The 27,795-nt window shown below is 40.8% G+C and overlaps 1 protein-coding gene across 2 annotated transcripts in view; it reads right to left on the bottom strand.

Annotated features, from left to right (window-relative positions):
- sdk1a (sidekick cell adhesion molecule 1a) overlaps window positions 1-27,795 on the bottom strand; it is a 769,571-nt gene that overhangs the window by 28,230 nt on the left and 713,546 nt on the right. For both annotated transcript variants that reach the window (XM_073060649.1, XM_073060650.1), the window contains exons 37-39: window positions 25,335-25,521; window positions 13,317-13,454; window positions 12,164-12,325 (exon numbers count right to left, since the gene is read on the bottom strand). In XM_073060649.1, coding sequence (XP_072916750.1) covers window positions 12,164-12,325; window positions 13,317-13,454; window positions 25,335-25,521 — 487 coding nt within the window. The remainder of the gene's footprint in view (window positions 1-12,163; window positions 12,326-13,316; window positions 13,455-25,334; window positions 25,522-27,795) is intronic.

The raw sequence follows: 27,795 nt of genomic DNA, 5'->3' as shown, positions 1-27,795 counted from the left end.
GGAGGGCTTCTATTCATGGCAGGAGATAGTGCACAGCATATTGCACTGGGCTGATGCTCACCTTGAAATTCCCACATATGCAAATTGCTCTGGCCTTTCTTTCCTTGATTACTGGGGCAATGAACGTGGCCCAATTGCTCCACTCAAACCTTGGAGAGAATTCCAGTCGCCACTCAGCTCTACAGTTCAGCGTCCACTTTTGGACGTAGTGCATATGCACTGGACACGCTTTCTGGAATCTTGGTGTTGCTGTTCCATCCAGTTTAATTCTGGTCTTCGTAGCTTTGAGTTTACCAATCCCCTTCTCAAGCACCTTCTCATTACATTAAGCAGCTGCGCCAGTCTCTGGTTAGTGCTACTGTTTGGGCTGCTGTTGCCTGTTGATGTCACACTGACAGCTTTGATTGTGTGCCAGTCTAGTTGGATTTTTCTCATTCACATCCGAAAAGTGCTGGCCCTCCACTTTTCAATACATAAAGCTCTAACTGCTGTGTTTGGCCTCTGTACATCAGAGTCACTTTCAGTTTGCCTTTGGGAGACATCTTTGGCCTTACTGAGGTTTTCTCCCATAGTATCTTAGAAAAGTCTACTGTAGTCAGCCTCTGGAATTAGGGATAAAGCTGACCCAGTATCCAGCTCCATTTTCAGTTTACACTGGACACATCTATTGTGATCCATATGATTTTGTCATCTGCTTCAGTTATACTATGCAGTTCTAGGTGTGACAGTTCACCTTTGTCAGACTCTGTTGCCTGTTTCACATTTGGTCACTTTATGCATTTGCTCAGTTTTGTGTGTGAAACTCTTCACCCCCTGTGGTTTTTCTCTATGGTTGTGCTTTTTGTCTGACTTTCCCACTCTCTCTCTCTCTGTGACCTTGTCTGTGACACTATCTGCACACTTGTTCCTTGAAACTACAGAAATTTGCATCATGGGAGAATTTGCCACATGGATAATTTTTTGGCTTTTTAGGGACATTTTGCGCATTTCACATTCTAGACTCCTTTTCTGTAGTTCTGCTGCAGTCTCTAACAATATTGCAAAGGTCTACGCCTGCTTTAAGGTTACGTGCCTTTCTGCCAGCAACCTTGTTGATGCATCCCACATACAAGCCTCTCCTTCGATGCATCAGAAAGTCCAGCTCTGAAGTCACAGTACTGGGAAAGTTTGCACAGTTCTGCAGTGTATTCAGAAAAAGGGGAGGGAGGGAGGGAGAGAGGGGAGAGAGAGAGAGAGGGAGGGAGGAGAGAGAGAGAGAGAGGGAGGAGAGAGAGAGGGAGGGAGGAGAGAGAGAGGGAGGGAGGAGAGAGAGAGGGAGGGAGGAGAGAGAGAGGGAGGGAGGAGAGGGGGAGGAGAGAGGGGGGAGGAGAGAGGGGGGAGGAGAGAGGGGGGAGGAGAGAGGGGGGAGGAGAGAGGGGGAGGAGAGAGGGGGAGGAGAGAGGGGGGAGGAGAGAGGGGGGAGGAGAGAGGGGGAGGAGAGAGGGGGAGGAGAGAGGGGGGAGGAGAGAAAGGGGGGAGGAGAGAGAGGGGGGAAGAGAGAGAGCGGGGGAGGAGAGGGAAAGGGAGAGGAGGGGGGAACAGATGAGAGAGAACAATGCGCAGGAGAAAGACTTTGCAACTATGGGGAGTGACATGCTTCAGGTAATTTAAATAATGTAAGACTTTTGATTTTGTCTTTAGAGCTTTGCTTAAACATCTCTGTTGATGACTTATGTTAAGCAGTACACTCAGACCCTGCAGAACGCCACCCTGTCAGCGCTGAGACATTACAATGCGGCTATTCAATTCTTTATAGAAAATTTTTTAAATGACAAAAAATCATTCTAAACAACACTTAAAACTTCTCAAAAGCAGCCGCCCTTACAGTAAACATTCAAACAGCCACTCACAGCCAATCACGCACTGCCTCCATTGTGTGTGTAAATGTTCTTGCTCCCTCACCAATTTGTTCCATTTTTTTTCACCTGCGATATCTGGAAAACTGCCTGCAGCTTCCAGTGAGAATTGTACATCTAAGATGTCTGGAAAGAAGATTAGCATGGATGTGACACTGCAGGTGATATGGCATTTGGAAGCTGGTGAGTATCAGGTTCCTGCTGGCACCTCTTTGAAATTGGCTACATCGATGATCAGAACAATTGTAAAAAATGCAGGCAAGATAAAAGCTTCTGCAATGATGATCTCAAAGTTATCATCAATGAAGGTGACTCGTTCACAGAGCCATTTGCTTGAAAAAAAATGGAAAGTAGACTAAATATATGGGTGGCTGACCAAACGCAATGAAACACGCCCCTAATCCAGCTGATAATAATGGAAAAGGCATGCATTTTCAATCATATTCAAGAAGACGAAAATACGTTGGTAACATTCACAGGCAGCAGATAGATTTAAACAGTGCAGCAGCCTCCATAACGTACGTATCTCTGGTGAAGTGGCGAGCGCAGACAGCAAGTCAGCCCAGGATTTTCCACCAACAGTGAAGGCCATAATCAAAAAGGATGATTATCCTCCCAAGTTTGTCTTCAATATGGGTGAAACGAGCCTATTTTGGAAAAGAATGCCTTCTCGTACTTTCATCTCCCAAGAAGAGAAACATGCATCTGGGTTTAAGGCTGCAAAGGACTGGTTAACTCTCTTGCTAGGAGGCAATGCTAAAGAGGACTTTTCAGTTAAAGCTTATGATTGTGTATCTCTCTGAAACGCCACGAGCAATGAAAGGCATTTTAAAGTCAAGTCTGCCAGTGATTAGGAAATCAAACAAGAAAGCCTGGGTGAGGATTGATTTTTTCAAAATTGGCTTGTTTCACATTTTTGTCCAGCAGTGAAGCAGTATTGTGAGGAGCATCACTTTGAACGTAAAGCATTATTGGTGCTTAATAACGCCTCAGGCCACCATCAGAATCTTGATATGCTTTGGACCTGCATTTCTGTAGAAGTGATTTACCTTCCATCCAATGCCATTTCATTATTCCAACCAATGGATCAAGGAGTAGTATTGAATTTTAATCAGGCACACATGTCCATTTACGTAATGTTATAATGACCCCACGTATCATGGATTTACACAGTCCGCCATCTCCAAGGAACAGATCCTCAGTGTTAAGGGGGGTCCCGGGTGTACCAGGGGCAGGGCTCAGGTAGTAATCAACCAATGCATCACTTCTAGTAAGCTTATGCATTTCATTCGAAGGCACAAGTTGTCCTTGGTTTGATTTTATATAAGGGCATGGGAAAAAAACCAAAATAAAATGCGTAAGTAAACTATTGGGACCAGTTTGACTGTAAATGAATTTATAAATAAACCTACAGTGAAAACTACTTCCCATAAAATTTGACCGTTTAGTTTTAACAAATACTAACATGTAGTTAAATTGAATCAATATTTACACTCCTGCTGTTTCAACATTTTTTAAAAGCAGCTTTATTTTAATGATACTCAAAAAGTCCAATTGTGAGGAAACAACTCTGTGGCATCCAAAAAGTGCTGACTATCTAACCGTAATTGCCATTAATTTCCACACGGGGACGTTTAACCCTCCCTGAGTGCTCAGCAAAATTTTAAGCTCAGAGCAAAATCTGTTCAGAGTCGTATGTCGGAGGGTGTACGGTGGGTGAGAAAGGATATGTAGGGGCATTGTTTTTAAAATGGATTTTCGGTCTAGCTTGCAAAAGGACAGCAGCTGGGGAAACAAAATAGGAATAAAGGGTGAGTGGTGCTGATCTATTTATTGAGGTACAGGGTGAAACAGGCCCTTCCAGCCCTTCAAGCTGTGCCACCCAGCAACTCACAATTTAACCCTAGGACGATTTACTAGCCAATATGTCTTTGGACTGTGGGAGGAAACCGGAGCACCTGGAGGAAATCCACGCGAGAATGTACAAGCTCCTTACAGGCAGTGGCGGGAATTGAACCTTGGTCACCTGGACTGTAGAGTGTTGTGCTAACCGCTATGCTACCATGCCTACAGTTGGTGATCAGGTATGGGGTCTGGATAAGAACGATATTTTGCAGGGAAGAGCAGGGCGGTTCCTGTGTAACTGGGAGTGGGGTAAGGAGAGCCGACGGTGTGAGGAGCAGATAGTCAGCTGGTGGTTCGGACGAGCCGATGGCACTCCCAGTAAGGAACAAGTACTTTGTGGAGAAGCAGCAAGGGTGCTGTGCATCAGAGCACTGGTGAGCAATCTGAAGCCAGCAGACTGGGCTGGTGACTGATAGTTGGAGGAGATGTTGGTTGTGGAAGGAAGCAAAACTTAGCTGGGGGACAGCTGATGCTGGACAGCGGAGATCAGAAGTTAGTTCATGATGTGGGCCTGTTAGTGGTCTGAGATGGAGCTGACAGTTCCCGGGGTAAAAGCAAGTGTCAATCTGGAGTCAGAATTTAGGGTAGTGGGGAAAGGGTGCTAGAGCTATTGTCATAGAAAACTACAGCACAGAAATGGCCCTTTAGCCCATCTAGTTCATGCTAACCTATTTATTCTGCCTAATTCCATCAGTCTGCACACGGACCATAGCTCCCCCCCCCCCAATACCCCCATGTACCACTCTAAACTTCTCTTAAATGTTAAAATCAAAATTGCATATACCACCTGTGGTGGCAGCTCAATTCACACTTTCACTACCCTCTGGGTGAAGAAGTTTCCCCTTATGTTCCCCTTAAATATTTCACCTCTCACCCTTAGCCCATGACCTATAATTGTTGTCTCATCCAACCTCAGTGGAAAAAGCCTGCCTGCATTTACCCTATCTATACCCCTGCTTATTTTGTATAACTTATCAAATCTCCTCTTAATCTTCTGTGTTCTATGTGATAAAAAGTGCTAACCTATTCAACCTTTCCTTATAAATAGGTCCTCCAGACCCGACAATATCCTTGTAAATTTTCTTCGCACACTTTCAATGTTCGGATGCTGTTCATAAACTTCAGTTCAGCATTCAACACAATCATCCCTCAGAAACTGATTGGAAAGCTGAGCCTACTGGGCCTGAACACCTCCCTCTGCAACTGGATCCTAGACTTCCTGACTGGGAGACCTCAGTCAGTCCAGATCGGGAGCAGCATCTCTAATACCATCACACTGAGCATGGGGACTCCCTAGGGCTGCGTGCTCAGTCCACTGCTGTTCACTCTGCTGACCCACGACTGTGCTGCAACACACAGCTCGAACCACATCATCAAGTTCGCCGATGACACGACCGTGCTGGGTCTCATCAGCAAGAACGACGAGTCAGCTTACAGAGAGGAGGTGCAGCAGCTAACGGACTGGTGCAGAGCCAACAACCTGTCTCTGAATGTGAACAAAACAAAAGAGATCGTTGTTGACTTCAGGAGGGCAACTCGACTGCTCCCCGCTGAACATCGACGGCTCCTTGGTAGAGATCCTAAAGAGCACCAAGTTTCTTGGTGTTCACCTGTCGGAGAATCTCACCTGATCCCTCAACACCAGCTCCATAGCAAAGAAAGCCCAGCAGCGTCTCTACTTTCTGCGAAGGCTGAGGAAAGTCCATCTCCCACCCCCCATCCTCATCACATTCTACAGGGGTTGTATTGAGAGCATCCTGAGCAGCTGCTTCACTGCCTGGTTCGCAAATTGCACCATCTCGGAACGCAAGACCCTGCAGCGGATAGTGAGGTCAGCTGAGAAGATCATCGGGGTCTCTCTTCCCGCCATCATGGGCATTTACACTACATGCTGCATCTGTAAAGCAAACAGCATTATGAAGGACCCCATGCACCCCTCATATAATCTCTTCTCCCTCCTGCCGTCTGGGAAAAGGCTTATTTATTGTACTGCCTGCACTGTTTTTGTGCACTTTATGCAGTCCTGTGTAGGTCTGTAGTCTAGTGTAGCTTTCTCTGTGTTGTTTTTTTTTACGTAGTTCAGTCTAGTTTTTGTACTGTGTCATGTAACACCATGGTCCTGAAAAACGTTGTCTCATTTTTACTATGCACTGTACCAGCAGTTATGGTCAAAATGACAATAAAACTGACTTGACTTGACTTATTTGCATCTTTCCTGTAGGTAGGTGACCAAGACTGCACACAATATTCCAAATTGGGCCTCACCAACATCTTATATTACTTCAACATACCAACCCATCTCCTGTACTCAATACTTTGATTTATGAAGGCCAATGTGCCAAAAGCTTTCTTTACGACCCTATCAACCTTCAAGATGGCGGTGCGACACAGCTTGCAGTGGCCACTCTGGAGCTGATATGTTATTTGTTAATTGCTATTTGTTAAGCGGGGTGCCGTGCACAATCCTAATCTAATGAAAAACGGACTTGGGAGCACGGAGCACGGAGGAACACCTGGAAATCTCCAGGAAGGCCCTCTTCATTGCTGCTGCTGCTGTGAGGTCCGGGTCTCTGCTGAGAAGAACAGTCCCCCAGTCCTTGGGGTCGCGTTGCCAGTGGCCGTTGGCGGGGGCGTCTTAATACGCTCGGCAGAGGATGGTGCTCGGAAAAGCTGTGCCGGAGGGGATGATCGGAGGCTTGGAGGTTTGACGGACTCAGAGTCTGCTGCGGTCAGGTCACTTTCACTGTGTGCAGTGTCTGCGAGGCTGAGTCGGGCGGTGCTGTGGAAGTCCATAGCGGGGGTATTCCCTTCTGCCGCCGGCATGAGATGACGAGTCAATCGGGACCCTGAGGACTTGTGGAGACCGTGTGGTGGTTTCTTTTGAACTTATAGTCTTTTACATATTTGGACTATTTTTACTGTGCCCATGGTCTGTTTTTTTTTATCAATTATGGTATTGTTTGCATTGTTGTAACTATGTGGTTTTGTGCAGGTCTTGTAGCTTTAGTTTTTGGTCTTGTTTTGTCTGGTGGATTTGGAGTTCCTTTCCGGGGAACGCGCTAAGATGGTAGCACGATATTAATACGCAGCAGCCTCTCCGGACTCTGGATGCAAACGTTATGTGGATTTTCTGGTGTAGTCTATTTTGTCATGTGCTTTGTTGATATCATTCTGGAGGAACGTTGTCTCATTTTTTAACTGCATTGCATTTGTGGTTTTTAAATGACAATAAACTGAATCTGAATCTGAACCTGTGATGCCACTTTCAATGAATTATGGGCCAGTATTCCCAGATTACTTTGTTCTACTGCACTCCTCAGTGCCCTAATGCTCACTGTGCAAAACCTACCCTGGCTGATCTTATTGAAATGCAACACCACACACTGGTCTGCACTAAATTCCATCCGCCATTTTTTCAGCCCATTTTTCCAGCTGGTCCAGATCCCACTGCAAGCTTTGATAGTCTTCCTTACTGTCCACTACATCCCCAATCTTGGTGTTATCTGCAAATTTGCTGATCCAGTTAATGACATAATCATCCAGATTGCTGATGTAGATGACAAACAACAATGCACCCAGCACCGATTCCTGTGATCTCTAGTCACAGGCCTCGAGTCAAGAGAGGCCACTATCTACTGTCACTCTCGGGCTTCTCCCACAAAGCCAATGTCTAATCCAATTTACTACCTCACCTTGAATGCCAAGCAACTGAACTTTCCGGACCAGCCTTCCATTCAGGGACTTGTCAAATGTCTTGCTTAAGTCCACACCTGCTGCCTTGCCTTCATCAATTTTCCTGGTAATTTCTTCAAAAAAACTATAAAATTGGTTAGACATGACTTACCACGCACAAAGCCATGCTATCACTAATCAGTCCATGTCTATTCGAATACTTATCTGTCTGGTCCCTTAGAATACCTTCCAATAACTTTCCCACTACTGATGTCAGGCTCACCAGCCTATAATTTCCTGGTTTATTCTTACAGCCTTTCTTAAACAATGGAATGACATTAGCTATCCTCTAATCCTCTGGTACATCACCTGTCACTATGGATGATTTAAATATTACTGCTAGGGCCCTGGAAATTGCTGCACTTGTTTCCCACAGGGTCCAAAAGTAAACCTTGTCAGAACCCTGGGATTTATCTTGCCTGATTTGCCTCAGGGTAGCAAACACCTCCTCCTCTGTAATCTCTACAGGGCCCACTTCTATTGACTCTGTATCCGCCTCCTGAGTACATAATGAAATAACAAATCCTTTTAAGATCTCCCCCAATCCCTTTTTGCTTCACAACATCAAGGGCCGAAGGGCCCATACTGTGCTGTGATGTTCTAGTATTCTAGATTACCATTCTGATCTTCCAGAGGATCCATTTTGTCCTTTATAACTCTTTTGCTCTTAACGTAGCTGTAGAAGCCCTTTGGATTCTCCTTCACCTTGTCTGCTAGAGCAACCTCATGCCTTCTTTTGCCCTCCTGATTGCTTTCTTAAGTGTTCTCTTGCATTTCTTCTACTCCTCTATAACTCATTTGTTCTTGCCTGCCTATACCTGCTACATACCACCTTTTTTTTTACTCAACCATGGCCTCAATATATCTTGAAAATCAAGGTTCCCTAAACCTGTTACCTTTGTCGTTTATTCTGACAGGTACATACATGTTTTGTGCTCTCAAAATTTCACATTTGAAGGCCTCTTAGTTAACAAGTACCCCTTTGCCAGAAAACAGCCTGTCCCAATCACACTTGCCAGATCCTTTCCGATACCATCAAAATTGACCTTTCTCCAATTTAGAATTTCAACCCGAAGACCAGAATTATCCTTTTCCCTAATTACCTTGACACTAGTGGCATTATGATCACTAGATGCAAAGCATTCCCCTACACAAAATTCTGTCACCTTCCCTGTCTCATTCCCTACTAGGAGATAAAGCATTGCAAACTCTATTGTTAGGATTTCTCTGTATTGATTAAAGAAACTTTCCTGGACACATTTGATAAACTCTATTCTTTTTAGTCCTTTTACATGTGGAAAGTTGAAATGTTTAGTCCCCATCAACGTGTGGAAAGTTAAAATCACTTAGTATCACATTCTGGGCTCCAAACAGTCCTTCCACTTCACACTCGAATCTTCTGGCATCGTCTATTATGTCCAGTGCTCCCAATGCAGCCTCCTCTACATTGCTGAGACCGGTCTTAAATTGGGAGACCGCTCCATTTGCCAAAAGCAGAACTTATTGGTGGCCAAACATTTTAATTCCAAAAATTATTCCCCCCCTCACTGCCCCCTTCTTCAATTCCCTACTCTGGCCTTTTACCTCTTCTCACTTCCCTATTACTTCCCCCTGGGCACCCTCTCCCTCCCTTTCTGCTGTGTTCCAATCTCTTCTCCTATCCGATTCCTTCTTCTCCAGCCCTTTCCCTTTCCCACCCTCCTGGCTTCACCCATCTCCTTCTATTTAGTCTCCTATCCTCTCCCCACCTCATCTTTTTATTCTGGTGTATTCCTCTTCCTTTCCAGTACTGAAGAAGAGTCTTGGCCCGAAACATCTACTTTTGACTCTTTTCCATAGTTGCTGCCTTACCTGCTGTGTTCCTTCAGCATTTTGTGTGTGTTACTATCACAACCTTATATTTCTTGGAACAGTCTGTGATCTCTTTGCAAATTTGTTTCCTAAATCCTACAGACTGTTGGGTGGTCTATAATATAGCCGCATTAATATGCCTGTCTTACTCCTCAGTTCCATCCATAAAGCCTCACGAGTTTTCCCGCGTGTCCTGACTGAGCACAGCCATGTCATTTTCCCTGACTAGTAATGCCACCCTTCACCCTTTAACCCCTTCCACTCTATCACATCTAAAACAATGGTATGCCAGAGTATTGAGCTGCCAGACCTGCCCCTCTTTGCAACCAAGTTCATAACAAGCAGCTTGTGATAGGGGTTGAAATTTACTGGGGAGTTTGTTCAGCCAGTGAGGATATATTGTAGGGCTGTAAAGATTATCTTAGGTGTTCAGATCTACCTAACTCCAGCTCCATCACTCTTCCAAAACCTGCACAACCTAATCCACATGGGTTAAAAGCAGGCAGTCTCATTTATAGCACTTAAATCATCACTCACTGGTTTCCTAGAGACAGAATGCCTCTTGTGTGCTGCCTCAGTTAGAAACAGACGAAGGAAGGTTTCATAAAATTTTGGTTCCATTTTGCATTTACATGTTAAGATACAGCCCTATGACTGAGTTCTGAGAACTCGATTACTTATTCTGCTAAAATCACAATGGTGGGTATTAAATGTTAGGCGTTTAATAAAAAAAAAATCCCCAGATGCAGTTCTTTAAATGAGAAGATTGGTGGAGCTATCAGGTGCAGGTTGATGAATGTGTTGTGGTTGGTGGCTATCAATAGTGTGTAAAAATGAGTGGAAAATGAATCTGTGATTTAAAGCTTATGAACCACAATCACTTAAATTATTATTTTCCAAAGTGCCTAAGGAACAAAATACAAAATAATAAAATATTTAACAATTATCAATCTACAACAAAGGTGTACTCAAGTTGGATGGACATGTACTTGGTACTGAGACTGTAGAAATCCAATGGTTATGCAGAATGCTCTGGGAGTACACTCCGTGGCCACTTTATTAGGTACGTCCTAAAGTAGTCATTGAGTGTATGCTTATGGTCTTCTGGGCTGAAGCTCATCCACTTCAATCTGAACAAAGATGCTCTTCTGCATACCATTATTGTACCCATGATTCTTTTGAGTTACTCTTGCCTTCCAATCAGCTTGAACCAGTATGGCTATTTTCCTCCAAGCTCTCTTATTAACAAGATATTTTTACTCACAGAACTGCCATTCATTAGATTTTTTTTGTTTTTCACTCCATTGTCTGTAAATTCTAGACACAGTTGTGCATGATAACCCCAGGAGATCAGTGGCTTCAGAGATACTCAAAGCAGCACTAACAATCATTACATGGTCAGTCACTTAGATCACATTTCTTCCACATGATTGGCTGTTTCGATATTTGCATTAGCGAGCATGTGTGACTAAAAAAAAGTGGCCATTGGGTGTATAACCGTGTACTTAAATTTAAGGATTTGGTAGTAAAGACTACATTACAGCTTTTGGAGTCTAAGCTTATGATTGTCAGATTTGTCACCACTCTATTAATCTGAAATCAGTCATTTTTCACAGGATGTCCAATACATGAAGATTTTATGCATGTAGTTTACATCTATACACTTCAGTTGCTCGTGGGTGGCCTTACAATTCTTGGAGCTTCTTATGTAAGATAAAAACCACAATTATGGGATATTTAGAAACAGGAGGATCTACTTTTAAATAATCAAAGCAACACTGTCTGTGGACTGCAGTTAGGTGTAAAGTAATCAGCTTTCTGTGATCACATCTCAGAAACACATACAACTAACATTGACAACAGTTTTGAAGGTGACACACTCAAGAAATGGTGTATATACTGTCTATATGAGTCTCAATGTTGGGAAGATGAATATTTAAAAGATAAAAATTTGAAACTTTTTTTTGATTTGATTACAAAGCCAGACTTCAGCAATATTCCCTTGACTCAAATGTTACTGATATCTTTTGGGGCGATGTTGAATACACTCACAAATGACCCACTCCCAGAGCTGGGAGAAGAAGGGGATAAACGTTGGCAATTAACAAACCTTAACCCATATCACTTCTTCCATACCTCCTGCTATTTTGAAGGTGGTCTGGTGGGTAGACTTTTGAACATACTGCTTTGGAGAGGCAGGATACCTCTATTTAAAATTAAATCTGGCTCAGGTTGTACACTTGGAGTCAGATTTAAAGGTAACATTTGCCATGCATTAGGAATGGAAGCATGAGATGTAGTTGCAGAATGGAAAAAACATTTTAGAGCATCCTTCCTGAATCTAGAAATGCATTCAACCAAACGCTCACCTTTCCTTATTCCAAAAGATCACCTTTATCACTGGTTTGATTTGCTGTTGTTAATTACTTGAAACTGTCTTTCAATCTCCAGGCTGTTCCACTATCCCCATCCTTGATGATCTGTTGCCCAAATTTGGATGAGCTTCCTGCTCTCCCACTCACTGATCTCTCCTTCAGTAGAGCTGGGCTTTGATCCACTTCCCAACACTCACTAAGCATGTATCCCTTTCAAATCAGTGTTGACATGCTGCTGGCCTTTCCTGCTCTGCATGAGAAATTATAATGATAGTTTGCTCTTAACATCAGAAGGACCTTCATATCTCAAGGCTTCCTCCCTCCCTTCCTATCAACCAATTATAAATATCAGGGTCCAGTGAAATGGCAATATCTGCAAACAGATATGCACAATTCAGCTCTTACCTTCTTCTGGACCGGGAGTAATATTAGCCTTAATCTCAGGGCCAAAGGTATAGGTTTTGGCTTGGACATGGAAGCAGTATGGTACTCCTTTAAACAGATCCCGAACCTTCAGCCACCGTTGATTGTTGCCTCGAAGATCAACTGTCACCACTTTACTCACACCTGATCAAATCGAGAAAAAGTAAACAAAGGTGTTCCAAAATAAATGTTCCACAAACTACACTAGAACTGTACAAAGATGATACTTGTCAACAACCTGCTGTTCAAAAATTGGTCCAGCTTCTTAAAATGGATTCAAAACTTTGTAGGAGTAATTTAAATATTGAATGACAGTGTGAAATAGGGCAAAGTAATGAATCATTTTTTGTCATCTCAAATCTCCTGTCTTTACCCTGTCACAGGCCCTCATTTTCACTGCCTTCTCCCTGCCATCTTCCTCTACATCTTAAAAGCTGGTTACCTCAAATTTATTGCAGTTCTAGTGTATGGATAGTGCATGTTAATTCAAGATGATGCCTCCTGACCCGCTGAACATTTCCATTTTTTTGGTCGTAATATTTCTGATTTCCAACGTCCCTGATTTTTGCTATTATAATGACCTTAGGCTGCCAATTTGAATAATTGGCTGAAACTAGAGCTATCTTCAGGTAAAAATTATTGGAAAGATAATAGAGACACAATCTGTTCCAGTGACCCAGTTTGTTGCAGGTCACCCCGCTGTAATGCTGGCACAGTCTGTCTCTCTCCACTAGCATGGCCTGAACATCTGGGTACTTCTTACAACTCTACAGTTTGCAGCTATTAATTCTCTTAATTGTGTCCTCTCTGACAGCAATCATTTCATAGATTTTATATTCTTTAGTTAGCATTTTCTGTTCATACTGACCTATCATTGGATGACTTCATCTATTATTTATCCCCACAGAATCCCTGCTTTCACCTTATCAGATATATTCCATTTGTCCCATCCTTCTTCACTTATCCTCCCGTCAACTTAAAACTGACTTATTTCCCCGTTCTGAAATAGGGCCATTGAAATGAACTTTTAACTTTGTTTCTCTTTCCATAAACTTTGCCTGAAATGCAGAGTTTTCTCTTTTCTATTTCTACTCTGTTTTTCATATCTCGCTCAGTTTCGGTGTCTTCTTTGTACCTTGTACAGCTTCCAGTGGCTCGTAGACCAGTCTGTATCCCCTGAGGACTCCATTGGGCATAGCTGGCTCTCCCCACAACACTTTCAATGTAGTGGTCGTAACTTCTGTAAACGTAATGAAACTGGGAGCACCTGGAGCTGTTGTGGAAGAAAAAAAACAAGAGAGACAAAGAAATATTAAACACTTTTGCTTTTATATATTCATGGCTCACCTTCAGTTTTGACGTGTCCTAGTGGGGAGATTTGCTGGAGCTGTTGGGAAGGGTTTTAAACTAGATTGGAGGGCAAGGTGGTTTAGGAACCAGAGTGAAAGGTTAGAGGACAGGACCTTTGGTGTAAAGGCAGACACAACGTGGTAGAGAGATAGTGAGGAAGTATAAGCAGTCAAAAGGACATAATTATAGGCAGTTCGTTGGGTTGAAATATGGCTAGTGCAGAGAGTATCAGGAACAAGGGTGATGAACTTAGAGCATGGATCAGTAATGGAACTATAATGTTGTGGCCATTACAGAGCTTCGGCTGTCACAAGGGCAGGAATGGCTGCTGGATACGGATAGAATTCAATTTATTTCTCACATCCTTCACATACACGAGGAGTAAAAATCCTTACGTTATGTCTCTGTCTAAATGTGCAATTTATAGTAATTTGTAATAAATAGTAGGTACAACAGAACTGTCAATATAGCTTGGAAATACAACTGTGTCAGCCTGTATTAACCAGTCTGATGGCCTGGTGGTAGAAGCTGTCCCAGAGCCTGTTGGTCCTGGCTTTAATGCTGTGGTACCGTTTCCCGGATGGTAGCAGCTGGAACAGTTTGTGGTTGGGATGACTCGGGTCCCCAATGATCCTTCGGGCCCTTTTTACGCACGCGTTGCTGTAAATGTCCTGAATAATGGTAAGTTCACATCCACAGATGCGATTGAGGGAAGTACAGTTCCCATACCAGGCAGTGATACAGTCAGTCAGGATGCTCTCTATTGTGCCCCTGTAGAAAGTCCTTAGGTATTCTAGGGTTTAGATGTTTCAACAGGGACAGGAAGGGAATCAAAAGAGGTGGGAGAAATTGCTAATCAGGGATAGCGTCACAACTATAGAAAGGGAAGACATTGTGTAAGTATCATCTACTGAACTCAGAAAAACAGAAGTTGCAATCACTCTATTTGAACAATTCTACAGACTCTCCCCCTCCCCTTAACATCAGGGACACCGCAGACTAGATCAGGAGGCAGATTAGGAAGAAGTGCAAAAATAACAGGGTTGTTGGCATGGGTAACTTCAACTTCACTAATACTAATTCGCTCCTCCTTAGTGCAACAGGTTTAGGTGGGACAGAATTTGTTAGGTGAGTTAGATATGGAACAAGCTAAGATGATGAGAAGCCATTCTGGATCTAGTACCAGTTGATGAATGTGGTCAGGTGACGGATTTCAGTGACAGTGACCACAACTCCCTGACCTTCAAATAATATTGAATAAGGACAGGAACAGACGGTATAGTAAAGTATTTAACTATCATGCTATTGGGCAGAAATTTGGAAGCGTAAATTGGGAACACATATTCTCCAGGAAATATACAACAGAATAGTGGAAATTATTTAGGAAGCAGTGCATGGGGTTCTGGATAGGTCTGTCCTTTTGAGGTAGGAAACGATGGTAGGATGAAGGAACTGTGGTTGACAAGAAAGATTGAGCATTTACTGAAGAGCACAAAGGAAGCATACTTCACATTTACAAAGCAAATATCAGACAATGGTCTTAAGAGTTATAAGGCAGCTATTAAAAATAGACAATCGGCAGATAATGTAACCCGGTTACTTAGCATAATTCAATTGGCACAAAAGAGGGAGGAAATGAGTGTGGCAGTTGCTTTAGATGCAGAAAAAGCATTTGATAGATTGGAATGGGATTTTTTATTTAAGGTATTGGAAAAATATGGATTAGGATACTCCTAATCCATATTTTTCCAATACCTTAAATAAAAAATACTCCTTTATAAAATGGATTAAATTCTTAAATACTAATCTCAAAGCTAAAGTAGTGACAAGTAGTCAAATTTCAACACCATTTCAGTTAACAAGGTCAACTAGGCAAGGTTGTCCATTATCGCCTGCTTTATTTGTGTTGGCGATAGAACCATTAGCTGAATTAATTAGAATGGACCCAGATATTAAGGGTTTCAGAGTTAACCAGGAGAAATACAAGATTAACTTATTTGCTGATGATGTTCTGCTTTATTTAACAAACCCATTGTACTCGTTGCGTAAATTATCCTCTAGATTAGAAGAATATGGGAAAATATCAGGCTACAAAATAAATTGGGATAAAAGTGAAATTTTACCTCTTACTAAAGGAGATTATAGTCAATGTCAATTAATAACTCGATTTAGATGGCTGATAAACGGTATAAAATACTTAGGTATAAGAGTTGATAATGATATAAAGAACTTATATAAATTAAATTATTTACCATTATTGAAAAAAATTCAAGAAGATCTTGATAAATGGATGATATTACCAATAACATTAGTAGGTAGAGTAAATACCGTAAAAATGAATATATTCTCTAGATTACAATACTTATTCCAATCACTACCAATACAACTACCCCAGAAGTTTTTTCAAGAGTTAAATAAATATGTGAGGAAGTTCCTTTGGAAAGGTAAGATGTCAAGAATATCGTTGGAAAAATTGACATGGAAATTTGATCTAGGAGGGTTACAACTTCCAAATTTTAAGAATTATTATAAAGCAAATCAACTTAGATTTATTGCATCTTTTTTTGATAAAGATAAACTGGCATGGATTAGAATAGAACTAGATAAAATAGGAGAAAATACACCAGACGATTTTATATATAAATGGGAATCTAAATGGATATGGGAAAAGAAAGAATCTCCTATATTAAAACATTTGATTGATTTATGGAATAAAATAAATGTTGATGATGAAATAAGGAATTCTTTATTAGCAAAGAGATCTTTAATTCAAAATAGACTTATTCCTTTTACAATGGATAATCAACTTTTATATAATTGGTTTCAAAAAGGAATTAGATATATAGGAGATTGTTTTGAAGGAGGTATATTAATGTCATTTGATCAATTAAAGAATAAATATAAAATATCAAACAACAAACACTCTTTTTTGTTACTTCCAATTAAGGGCTTATTTAAGAGAAAAATTGGGTCAAACAATGTTATTGCCGAAATCTAATGAAATAGAAACTTTAATTCAGAAAGGACAAACTAAAAAATTTATTTCTTGTATGTACAGTTTGATTCAAAAACAGGCAATTAAACAAGGAATCCATAAGTCAAGACAAAAATGGGAAACTGACTTGAATATTAAAATTGAAGAAACAAATTGGTCAAGACTATGTCTTGATAGTATGACAAATACAATAAATGTCCGGTTAAGATTAGAGCAATATAATTTTTTACATCACTTATATATTACACCACAAAAAATAAATAAATTAAACCCAAATTTATCTGTTCAATGTTTCCGATGTAACCAAGAAATTGGTACTTTTTTACATTCTACTTGGTCTTGTTCTAAAATTCAACCTTTAACAAAGGTTTGTTTTAACAAATTTAGGAGTTTTACTGGAACAAATTATTGGAACACAACTTGCACATAACCCAATATTATTTTTATTAGGTGATATTGAAGGGATAAAACCGAAACCCAAATTGAATAAATATCAGAAAGAATTCATAAAAATTGCACTGACAGTAGCCAAAAAGGCTATTGCAGTTACTTGGAAATCGGATTCATACTTAAGTATAGATCGTTGGAAGAATGAAATTTCCAGCTGTATTCCACTTGAAAAAATTACTTATAATTTAAGAGATAAATATGAAACATTTTTGAAAATTTGGCGCCCTTATTTACAAAAGACAGGATTAAATATATAGGTGCTCCGAAGATAAAATAATTGGTTATTTGGGGAAAGAAATAAATATATTTACAAAAGTTATGATGAACTCTGTGGAGCATGTGGGGATCTTCCAATATCCAGGCATTTTTTTTCTTTTCTTCTATAGGGATGTTAGGGGGGAGGGGTTAAGGGGAGGGGGGAAGGGTAGATAATTTTTTTTTCTTTCTGTAATCATTTGAAAAGTCAATAAAAAAATTTAAAAAAAAAGTTATAAGGCAGCCAGGGAACAACTTAAGAAAGGAATCAGGAAAGCTAAAAGGGGAATGAGAAAGTCTTTGTGAGTAGGATTAGAGAAAACCTCAAGGCATTCTACACATACGTGAAGAACAGCAGGATGACTAGAGTGAGAATAGGACTGATCATGGATAAAGAAGGAAACCAGCACTGGGCGTCAGAGGAGGACCTTAATGAATACTTTGCTTGAGTATTCAGAAGTTGACAAATGTGAAGTAAGCTCAGAAAAGAGTAATGTGCTGGAACAGGTCGAGGTTAAGAAAGAGGCTGTGTTGGAACTTTTGAAAAGCATCAAGATAGAGTAAACCCTGGGGCCAGACAGGATATTATCCAAGTGTCTATGGGAAGTGAGGGATGAGATTGCTGGTGCACTAATAATGATCTTTGTGTCCTCACTGGCCACAGGAGTAGTACCAAAATATTGGAGGATAACAAATATTATTCCTTTGTTCCAGAAAGGCAATAGGAATAATCCTTAAAATTATAGACCTGTGAGTCTTACATCACTGCTAGGCAAACTATTGGAGAGAATTCTTAGAGACAGGTTGAGTGTTTGGAGAAGCATAGACTGACTAGGGATTGTCAGTGTGAATTTATGAGGGACAGATTGTGCCTCATGAGTCTGATGAAGTGACAAAACTAGTTGATGAAGGTAGAGCGATGGATGTGGTGTTTATGTACTTTAGCATGGTGTTTAACAAGGCCCACGAGGCAGGCTCATTCAGAAAATCAGAAGGCATGACTTCTACGTAAACTTTGCTTTATGGATTCAGAATTGGCTTGCCCACAGAAGGCAGAAAGTGGACTTGTGTTGCCTTTATGGCAGTTATTTAGTTTATAATATTTTCGCTTAGTAATTCGTTTGTTAGCATTTTTTAGTTAAAGTTAGGATTGTTTAAGTAAATTCGTTGTCTGTGATATATCGCGGCATGCGATGACATCACATCCGGTTTCGCCGCGTCTTGTGGGAAAATACCGGTTTGGAGAAACGGGAAGGAGGGGGCTCACATGTGCGAGTCCAGCGCAAGAAAGGTTGTCTTCTACGCATTAGAAACACAGTGAAGCAACACTGTAAGTTCACGAGATAATCAATATGTTGGATTAAAATGTTAACGCTGATTCTGTTAAAAGTAACGACGGTCGATAAGGTTTATGTTTTTGTTAGTTAAAGAGTTGCGGATAGTTGTGTTGAGGTGTATTTAAAGCAGTCAATGGCGTAAGTAGATTCTGACTGTATGCTGCACTTTAATGTAGTTGTTGTAGTTTACTTTTGCAAGTATTTACGATGTAAATGTGATATCTAGAAGGAAACAAATACTGTACAAATCTTGTATTGTTTTATCAACAGTTTTCACCATACGTTAATGTGGAAGAGTGAACAGTAAATGGTTAATCTTACTGCGACCTTGTTTTCATTGACTACGGTTTACCTCGGTGTTTAGTTCGGCGTTCTGTTACACCCGAGCAAGAACATTACAGGACTTATTCAGCCCTGAAGTCAGTGACTAGTAATGTTCCACAGGAATCGATTCTGTGACCCCTGCTCTTTATGATATTTATAAACGACTCAGATGAGGAAGTGGATGGATGAGCTGGCAAGTTTGCAGATGACACAAAGGTTGGTGATGTTGTGGATACTGTAGAAGGTTGCCATAGGTTACTATGGGGCACTGACAGGATGCTGAAATTGGCTAAGAAGTGGCAGATCTGTCCTTTAATCTCCTGAGCGCGATTCCAGAAGAATCCTGAAAACACATTTTCAACTTCAAAAATTTGCACTGCCTGATTTCTTGTGCTCCCTGTTTATTCTATGTTCATCTTCCTCAGGAAGTAACTGCAATGTAGAGAATTCTTTGTATGTTGCATTTAGAAAGCATTAAGCTCATAGACCAAATCGCTTCCTTTGTGCAGTGCAACTTTGGTTTAGTACCAACAAATTAAACTCAGATTCTCATCACACGACAGTCCTAAGTAGACCTTTAATTTTTAGTTCTTAAACATGCATTGGAAAATAAAACAATGATAACTAGGAACATTTCTTTCCAGTTTTCATAATTTTATTTTGACTGTTACATAGCAACTTACAACCTAAAAAGAGACTAGTTGACACACTATGTCCAAAAAACAATTTTGGAGTTATTCAGACTATATGGAATTCCCATTTCGTCTCATCTTTTACAGCATCCAGATAAACTAAATGTTGTGATGGTATCTGCCTCCACAATCCTTGAAGGCAGAGATTCTAGATCTCCACCACTGAGAGATTTTTATTTGCTTACATTCTATCCAATACATCCATCTATTACTTACATCTATGGTATCCATTTGTAAACATCTCCAGGGATGGGTGTCTCTTGTTGGTCTACTTTTATATACTTTGATTAAATCTCTCCACAGCTTCCCCTTTTTTGAAGAAAACAATCACACCCTAAACCATCTAGACCAAATTTTACCATCCTTGGCACCACCTCAGAAAACCTCCATCTAATCTTTTACAGTAAACACTCAGCAATTGTTAGAAATTGAGACAGAAGACCATAAGACATAGGAGCAGAATTAAGAAATTCGGTCCACCAGGTCACCGGGTTTGCTCTGCCACTTAATCATGGCTGATCCATTTCCCTTTCAACCTCCTGCTTTCTCTACGTAACCTTTCATGCCCTGACTAATCAAGAACCTATCAAACTCCGCCTTAAATACACCCAGTGAACTGGTCTCCACAGCGTCTGTGGCAAAGAATTCGACAGACTCACAACCTTCTGGCCAAATCTTTATTCCAAATGGACATACCTCTATTCCAAGTCTGTGCCCTCTGGTCGTAGACTCTCCACTATATGAAACAGCCTCCCCACATCCACTCTATCTAGGCCATTTAACATTTAATAGGTTTCAATGATATCCCCCCAATTCTTCAAAATTCTAGCAAGTACAGGCTCAGAGTGATCAAACGCTCATCATACAGTAACCCTTCTGTTCCTGGAATCATTCTCATGAACCTCTCTGGACCCTTTCCAATGTCAGCACATCCTTTCTTAGACAAGGGGCCCAAAACTGCTCACAATACTCCAAGTCATTCCTTATAAAGCTTCAGCATTACATCCTTGCTTTAATATGCTAGACCACTCAAAATGACTACGAAAATTGCATTCGCCTTCCTCAACACTGACTCAACCTGCATAGTAACCGTTAAGGAATCCTGCACCAGGACCTCCTAGTCCATTTGCACCTTGGATTTGTGAATTTTCTCTTCATTTATAAAACAGTCTATGCTTTCATTCCTTCTACCAAAATATAAGACCATACATGTCCCTGCACCGAATTCCACCTGTCACATCTTTACCCATTCTCCTAATCTATCTAGGCCCTTCTGCAGCCTCACTACTCCCTCAACACTACCTGCCCCTTCACCTATATTCGTACCATCTGCAAACTTGGCCATCATCCAATTCATTGACATAAAATATAAAAAGAAACAGTCCTAACACTGACCCCAGCGGAAAACCACTTGTCATCGGCAGCCAATCAGAAAAGGATCTCTTTATTCCTACTCTGCCTCCTGCCAATCAGCCAATGTTCTATCCATGTTAATATCTTTCCTGTAATACTCTTATCTTGCTAAGCAGCCTCATGTATGGCACCTTATCAGAGGCCTTCTGAAAATCCAAGTCGACAACATCCACCAATTCTCCTTTGTTTATCGTCCTTGTTATTTCCTCAAATAATTCCAAAAGAATTGTCAGGCAAGATTTTCCATGAAGGAAATCACCCTGACTTTGGCCTATTTTGTCATGTGTCTACAAGTACCACAAAAAAACTCATCCTTAATAATTGACTCCCAACAACTTCCCAGTCACTGAGGTCAGGCTAACTGGCCAATAATTTCCTTTCTTGAAGAGTGGAGTGACATTTACAATTTCCCAGTCCAGAACCATTCCAGAATCTGGTGATTCTTCAAATATCACTACTGATGCCTTCACATTCAGCAACCTTTTTCACAACACTGGAGTGTAGTCCACTTGGTTAGGGTGACTTACCCAACTTCAGACCTTTCAGTTTCCCAAGCACCTTCACCCTAGCAATAACAACTACACTCATTTCTGCCCTCTGACACTATCGAACTTCCAGCATACTGCGAGTGTCTTCCACAGTGAAGGCTGAAGTAAAATACTTATTCAGTTCACATTCTATTGCCTTGTCTCCCATTACTACCTCTACAGCGTCATTTTGCAGCAGTCCTATTGCTACTCTTGCCTCTCTTTTGCTCTTTAAATATCTGAAAAAAAAACTTTTAGCATCCTCTTTAATATTATTGGCTACTTACCCTCATATTTCCTCTTTCCCTCCTTATGGCTTTTTAAGTTGCCTTCCGTTGGTTTTTAAAAGCTTCCCATTCCTCTAATGTCACACTAATTTTTGCCCTATTATATGCCCTCTCTTTGGTTTTACTTCCCCTTGTCAGCCAGAGTTGCATCACGCTGCCTTCAAAATACTGCTTCTTCTTTAGGATATCTATGCTACGCCTTCTGATTTGCTCCCAGAAACTGCTGCTCTGCTGTCATCCCTGGTAGTGTCCCCTTCCGGTCAACTATGCCCTGCTTCTCTCTCATGCCTCAATAATATCCTTTATCCACTATAATACTCATACAGCTGGCTTTAGCTTCTCCCTCTCAAAATGAAGGGTGAATTCTATATTATTATGATCATCGTCTCCTAAAGGTTCCTTTACCTTAAGCTCTCTAATCAAATCGGGTTCATTGCACAACATGTAATCAAGAATACCTGATCTTCTAGTGGGCTTAACCAAAAGCTACTTTAAAAAGCCACCTCATAGGCATTCTACAAATACTCTCTCTTGGGATCTAGCACCAACTTGATTTTCCCAATCTATCTGCATATTGAATTCCCCCATGACTTGTAACATTGCCCTTTTGACATACCTTTTTCTACCTCCAATTGTAATTTGTAGATTATATCCTGGCTAATGTTTAGAGGCCTGTATATAACTTCCAATAGGTTCTTTTTGCCCTTGCAGTTTCTTAACTTTATTCCACAATGATTCTACAGCTTCCGATCCTATGTCACCTCTTTCTAAGGATTTGATTGCACTTTTTACCAATAGAGCCATACCATCCCCTCTTACTACCTGCCTGTCCTTTCGATCCAATATCCTTGGATGTTAAGCTCTTGACTATAATATGCTGTCAGCCATGATTCAGTGATGCCCATAACATCATACCAGCCAATCTCTACCTGTGTTACAAGATCGTCCACCTTATTCCATATACTGCATGCATTCAAATATAACCATATAACAATTACAGCATGGAAACAGGCCATCTCGGCGCTTCTAGACCGTGCCGAACGCTTACTCTCACCTAGTCCCACTGACCTGAACTCAGCGCATAACCCTCCATTCCTTTCCTGTCCATATACCTATCCAATTTTTTTTAAATGACAAAATCGAACTTGGCTCTACCACTTCTACTGGAAGCTCGTTCCACATAGCTACCACTCTCTGAGTAAAGAAGTTCCCCCTCGTGTTACCCCTAAACTTTTGCCCCTTAACTCATATCCTCTTGTTTGAATCTCCCCTACTCTCAATGGAAAAAGCCTATCCACATCAACTCTATCTATCCCCCTCATAATTTTAAATACCTCTATCAAGTCCCCCTCAACCTTCTATGCTCCAAAGAATAAAGACCTAACTTGTTCAACCTTTCTCTGTAACTTAGGTGCTGAAACCCAGGTAACATTCTAGTAAATCTTCTCTGTACTCTCTCTGTTTTGTTGACATCTTTCATATAATTCGGTAACCAGAACTGTACACAATGCTCCAAATTTGGCCTCACCAATGCCTTGTACAGTTTCAACATTACATCCCAACTCCTATACTCAATGCTCTGATTTATAAAGGCCAGCATGCCAAAAGCTTTCTTCACAACCCTATCCACATGAGATTCCACCTTCAGGGAACTATGCACCATTATTCCTAGATCACTCTGTTCTACCGCATTCTTCAATGCCCTACCATTTACCATGTATGGCCTATTTTGATTAGTCCTACCAAAATGTAGCACCTCACACTCATCAGCATTAAACTCCATCTGCCATCTTTCAGCCCACTCTTTTAACTGGCCTAAATCTCTCTGCAAGCTTTGAAAACCTACTTCATTATCCACAACGCCACCTATCTTAGTATCATCTGCATACTTACTAATCCAATTTACCACCCCATCATCCAGATCATTAATGTATATGACAAACAACATTGGACCCAGTGCAGATCCCTGAGGCACACCACTAGTCACTGACCTCCAACCTGACAAACAGTTATCCACCACTACTCTCTGGCATCTCCCATCCAGCCCGTTGAATCCATTTTACTACTTCAATATTAATACCTAAAGATTGAACCTTCCTAACTAACCTTCCGTGTGGAACCTTGTCAAAGGCCTACTGAAATCCATATAGATAACATCCACTGTTTTACCCTCGTCAACTTCCCTAGTAACCTCTTCAAAAAATTCAATAAGATCTGTCAAACATGACCTTCCACACACAAATCTATGTTGACTGTTCCTAATCAGACCCTGTCAAATATAATACCTTCAGTCCTGTATTTATTATGCTTTTCAATTTTGTCCACTGTTACACTGCAACTCATCCCACTGACTGCAATTCTTCCCTATCATCTTTCTGTCCTTCCTGGCAGTCCAACAGCTCACTGCCTCTACTTGTATACTAACATACTAACTGCCCCATCCTCAGCCCTATTACTCTGGTTCCCATTCCCCTGCCACATTAGTTTGAACCCTCCACAACAGTTCTAGCAAACCTGCCCACAAGTCTAATAGTCACCCTTGGGTTCATAATTAAAATTCCTTACTAGAATATATGTTAGAAATATAATTAACTTGCTCTTAAAGTTGACGTTCATGTCACAATTATTGCCTTGAAAACGCACTCCATAAATTGTCCCCAGTTGCAAACATGTCCATCATGTTCCCTTCCCCAGTATTCATTAGAAACCATCTTACAATAGTAGTAGCACCAGGTCAAGAATTGAAATGGGAGGAAAATTCACGGAGGCCTCCTTTACAGTGCTATAATTCTGTACTGGAACCTACATCACAATTCCAGTTTCTGTAGGAGTATTAAACCCAGACGATCACATTTCACACATGGTCTTCAAGAGTAGAAGTAGTGTGTTATGAGGCGAATCATAGCTGAGCTCACATCAATAGATACTTACATTCCAGCAGGGGTTACTGGATAGTAATCGGGAGCTCTGACTTGTATCTTCTTTTTCTGAAAGGTTGCCAAAAGTGGTGCTTTGAAATTGATCAGCTAAGATTAGCTAATTTAGCAGGTAATGGTCAATGAACATGACCATTGCCTCCCATTTTTGTAGCACAATGTCAATACAGCTGGGATATCTTCCAAAGATTCATGGGGGAGACAACTGATTACTTCTAATATGAAACAGATGAGTGCACTTAACGATATCTGAACAAGTTACATTACAGAGTAGGGGCAAGATGTAAATTGGTGCACGTAATTGTGCACAAAGTGCCCTGGATACAAGTGTTGGAAGGGATGAAGGTCCTTACTATTTGGTGCCAGTCTCAAAGCATGAGATCCAATGAATTATATAAACCTTACATGATAAAAGTTGCTTTCAAAGATTTCCTGTTATTGCCAAGTATTAAAATGTATCTCCATATTATAATGCAGTATGATTGGCAAGATACAAAGGAATTTTAGTAATAATTAGAAAATGCAATCATTATTAATGTATTTGGTTATTACAAATGCTCTGAATAACACAGGAACCCATGTCTTACCAGCCTGTTGTGTTCTTCCTTCAGCAGGTTCACTCCTTGGCCCATCCCCTGCAGCATTAAATGCTGACACACTAACTGCGTACAAGGTGTAGCTTGTCAGGTTTTTCAGTCGGATGGTGTTCTCTGGGAGGAAGAGGATCCTCATCCTCTCTGTATCATTTTGGTTCTGTCGCTCCCAGTAATAGATCTGCAGAGGCAATGTTCACAATTTTTTATTGTACCATATGTTGCATATGGAAACAGCAATGAAGAATCCGTGCATATCTGAGCGCGAGAGAATTTCTCCACCCGGGACTTGTATGATGGACAGTAATGAAAGCCAAGAGGAAGCTACTGACGCGATGAACACCGACAAAGATGGAGCACCTTCGCTGCTGCCCTTAACACCAACAGCATAACAGGCACAAGGAGAAGAAAAGTACCAACCCAAGAGTATGTCATGATCACAGGAATTGGAAGGACTGCAACTAAGTTAACAAAATTCTTTTACTTTCCCCTCAGAGTTGGGTGATTTTTTTTTTCCAGATTCTTCATTGTACCGCAGCTTTGCAAATACCAGTTTTGTTTCATTATTAGCTTATGGGATGGAGGTTGTTATTGCAAGGTCACATTCTTGAAGTACTTCAATCTTTTTGGTTTTACATCCACAGTAAGGAAGTTCAAGGTTCTACACATCCTGCCCAGTGAAGATGCCAATGTATTTCTAGTTTAAGATGTTGTGTGTGACTTGGAGGAGAACTATAGTGTTTCCACATGTCTGCTGCCCTCATACTTCTTGTTGGTAGAGTTTGAAGGATTCTGTCAGAATATCTGTATTTTCTAGATAGTTCATTCTGCAGCCACGGTATGCTGGTGATAGGTAGACTGTCTATCAAATGGACTGCTCTATTTCTGGATGGCATTCAAAGGCAAGGTCAAGGTTTTTGTGATATGCACAAGCACATGTATACACAGGTACAATGAAAACTTATCATAGGCATCACAGGCATGTACCATCATGTAAGTAGCATTCACAATTAAAGTATAAATTAAACACAAATTATACACAATTTTTTTTTACATGTATTTGATCATCTTGAGTATTTTTGGAACTGCGCTCATCCAGGCAAATGTCATGAGTTTCATCACACATATGACCTTTGGCTTGTAGATGGAAGAAATATTTCACAGCATCAGGAAGCAAGCTGCTAACCATAGGACACACAGCCTTTGACTTCCATTTACATACACAGCATTTTTATGTCTCGCACATTTGAATTTCTGGTTAATGGTGACTTATCCAATAGCTAGATGATTAGGGATTCAATGGTTAAAATGTCATTGAACATCAAGGATGAATGATTAGATACTTCCTTGTTGAAGATGATCATTTTCTGATGTTTATATGACAGAAATATAACTTGTCACTTATTGGTGGATATTTGAATGTGGTTTAGATCTTGCTGCATGTAAATATATCTCGGGTCTGACCATTAAGTGTCTAAAAGCGTTGAGGAATAATAAATGGTTTAACGATTTATTCAGGAGGAATAATTATAATGTAAGTTGTATTAAGTACTATAGAATAGGACCAGAATATTTGTTATGTCTCTCTCTCTCTGACAGTTCAGTCAGGAATTCACTTTGCTGCGTTATCTGTTTGAGCTGATCACGGCATTAAGCCTCAAGACGATCCCTTACAGTAATTCTTGTCATCCTGTTGGTCAGGAACTTCAACTTCTCTGATTCTCTCTTGGACTGAGCTGCCTAAATACTGATTTCAGGAGGCACAAAACATTAGGTCAATCGTTGTTGTAGTCACATCTCCAAACTTAAATGTTTCTTTAAAAAAGGGCAGATGCAACCTATCCTGCGGGGGAGGAGTGTAATTTAGGTAAATTGTTTCTTTTGTTTGGGATTTACCTTCTCCTAGACATCTTGGTAAATAAAGATTCCTTTCAAACACACATCAGATTGTTTCTTTTAATTGTGCCCTTGTACAGTCCATAAATAATTTCATCCTGTCCATTTCAGGGCTGAATTGTAATTATTGACTGATCGATCTGTTATATAATTCAAATAAAAGTGTTTTTTTTCTCTCTCAAGGATTGCTACAGAACCCAGAGCTCAATATTTTGTCTGACCTGCTTCAGGATGAATGAGATCTAATAACCCCCCACCCACCCTCCCACCCTTTCCTCGATTCGTGAATCTGAGCCCTGGGTTTGCGAATCTCTGTGAGTCCACTGGGGTAGATGAAGGCCCAACGTCCGAGTCGAATTCGACTCTTGATGGAAACTGTTGTCACTTACACAACAAATATGTTTTTACCAAGTCATTAAACCTCCAAGAGGACCACAACCTTGCAACAGGGTTTGAAGTCTTGCGTGCCTCAGCGAGCAGGAGAGTTATGTTGGCTGGAGTCTTATTGAGTTTTCCAAATACATGCTCAATACTGGTCATATACTTTGTACTAATAACC

The sequence above is a fragment of the Hemitrygon akajei genome, chromosome 11, assembly GCF_048418815.1.
Source record: "Hemitrygon akajei chromosome 11, sHemAka1.3, whole genome shotgun sequence".
Lineage (NCBI taxonomy): Eukaryota > Metazoa > Chordata > Chondrichthyes > Myliobatiformes > Dasyatidae > Hemitrygon > Hemitrygon akajei.
Note: the sequence above shows the minus strand (reverse complement) of the source record. Positions and strands in the feature narration are given on the sequence as shown.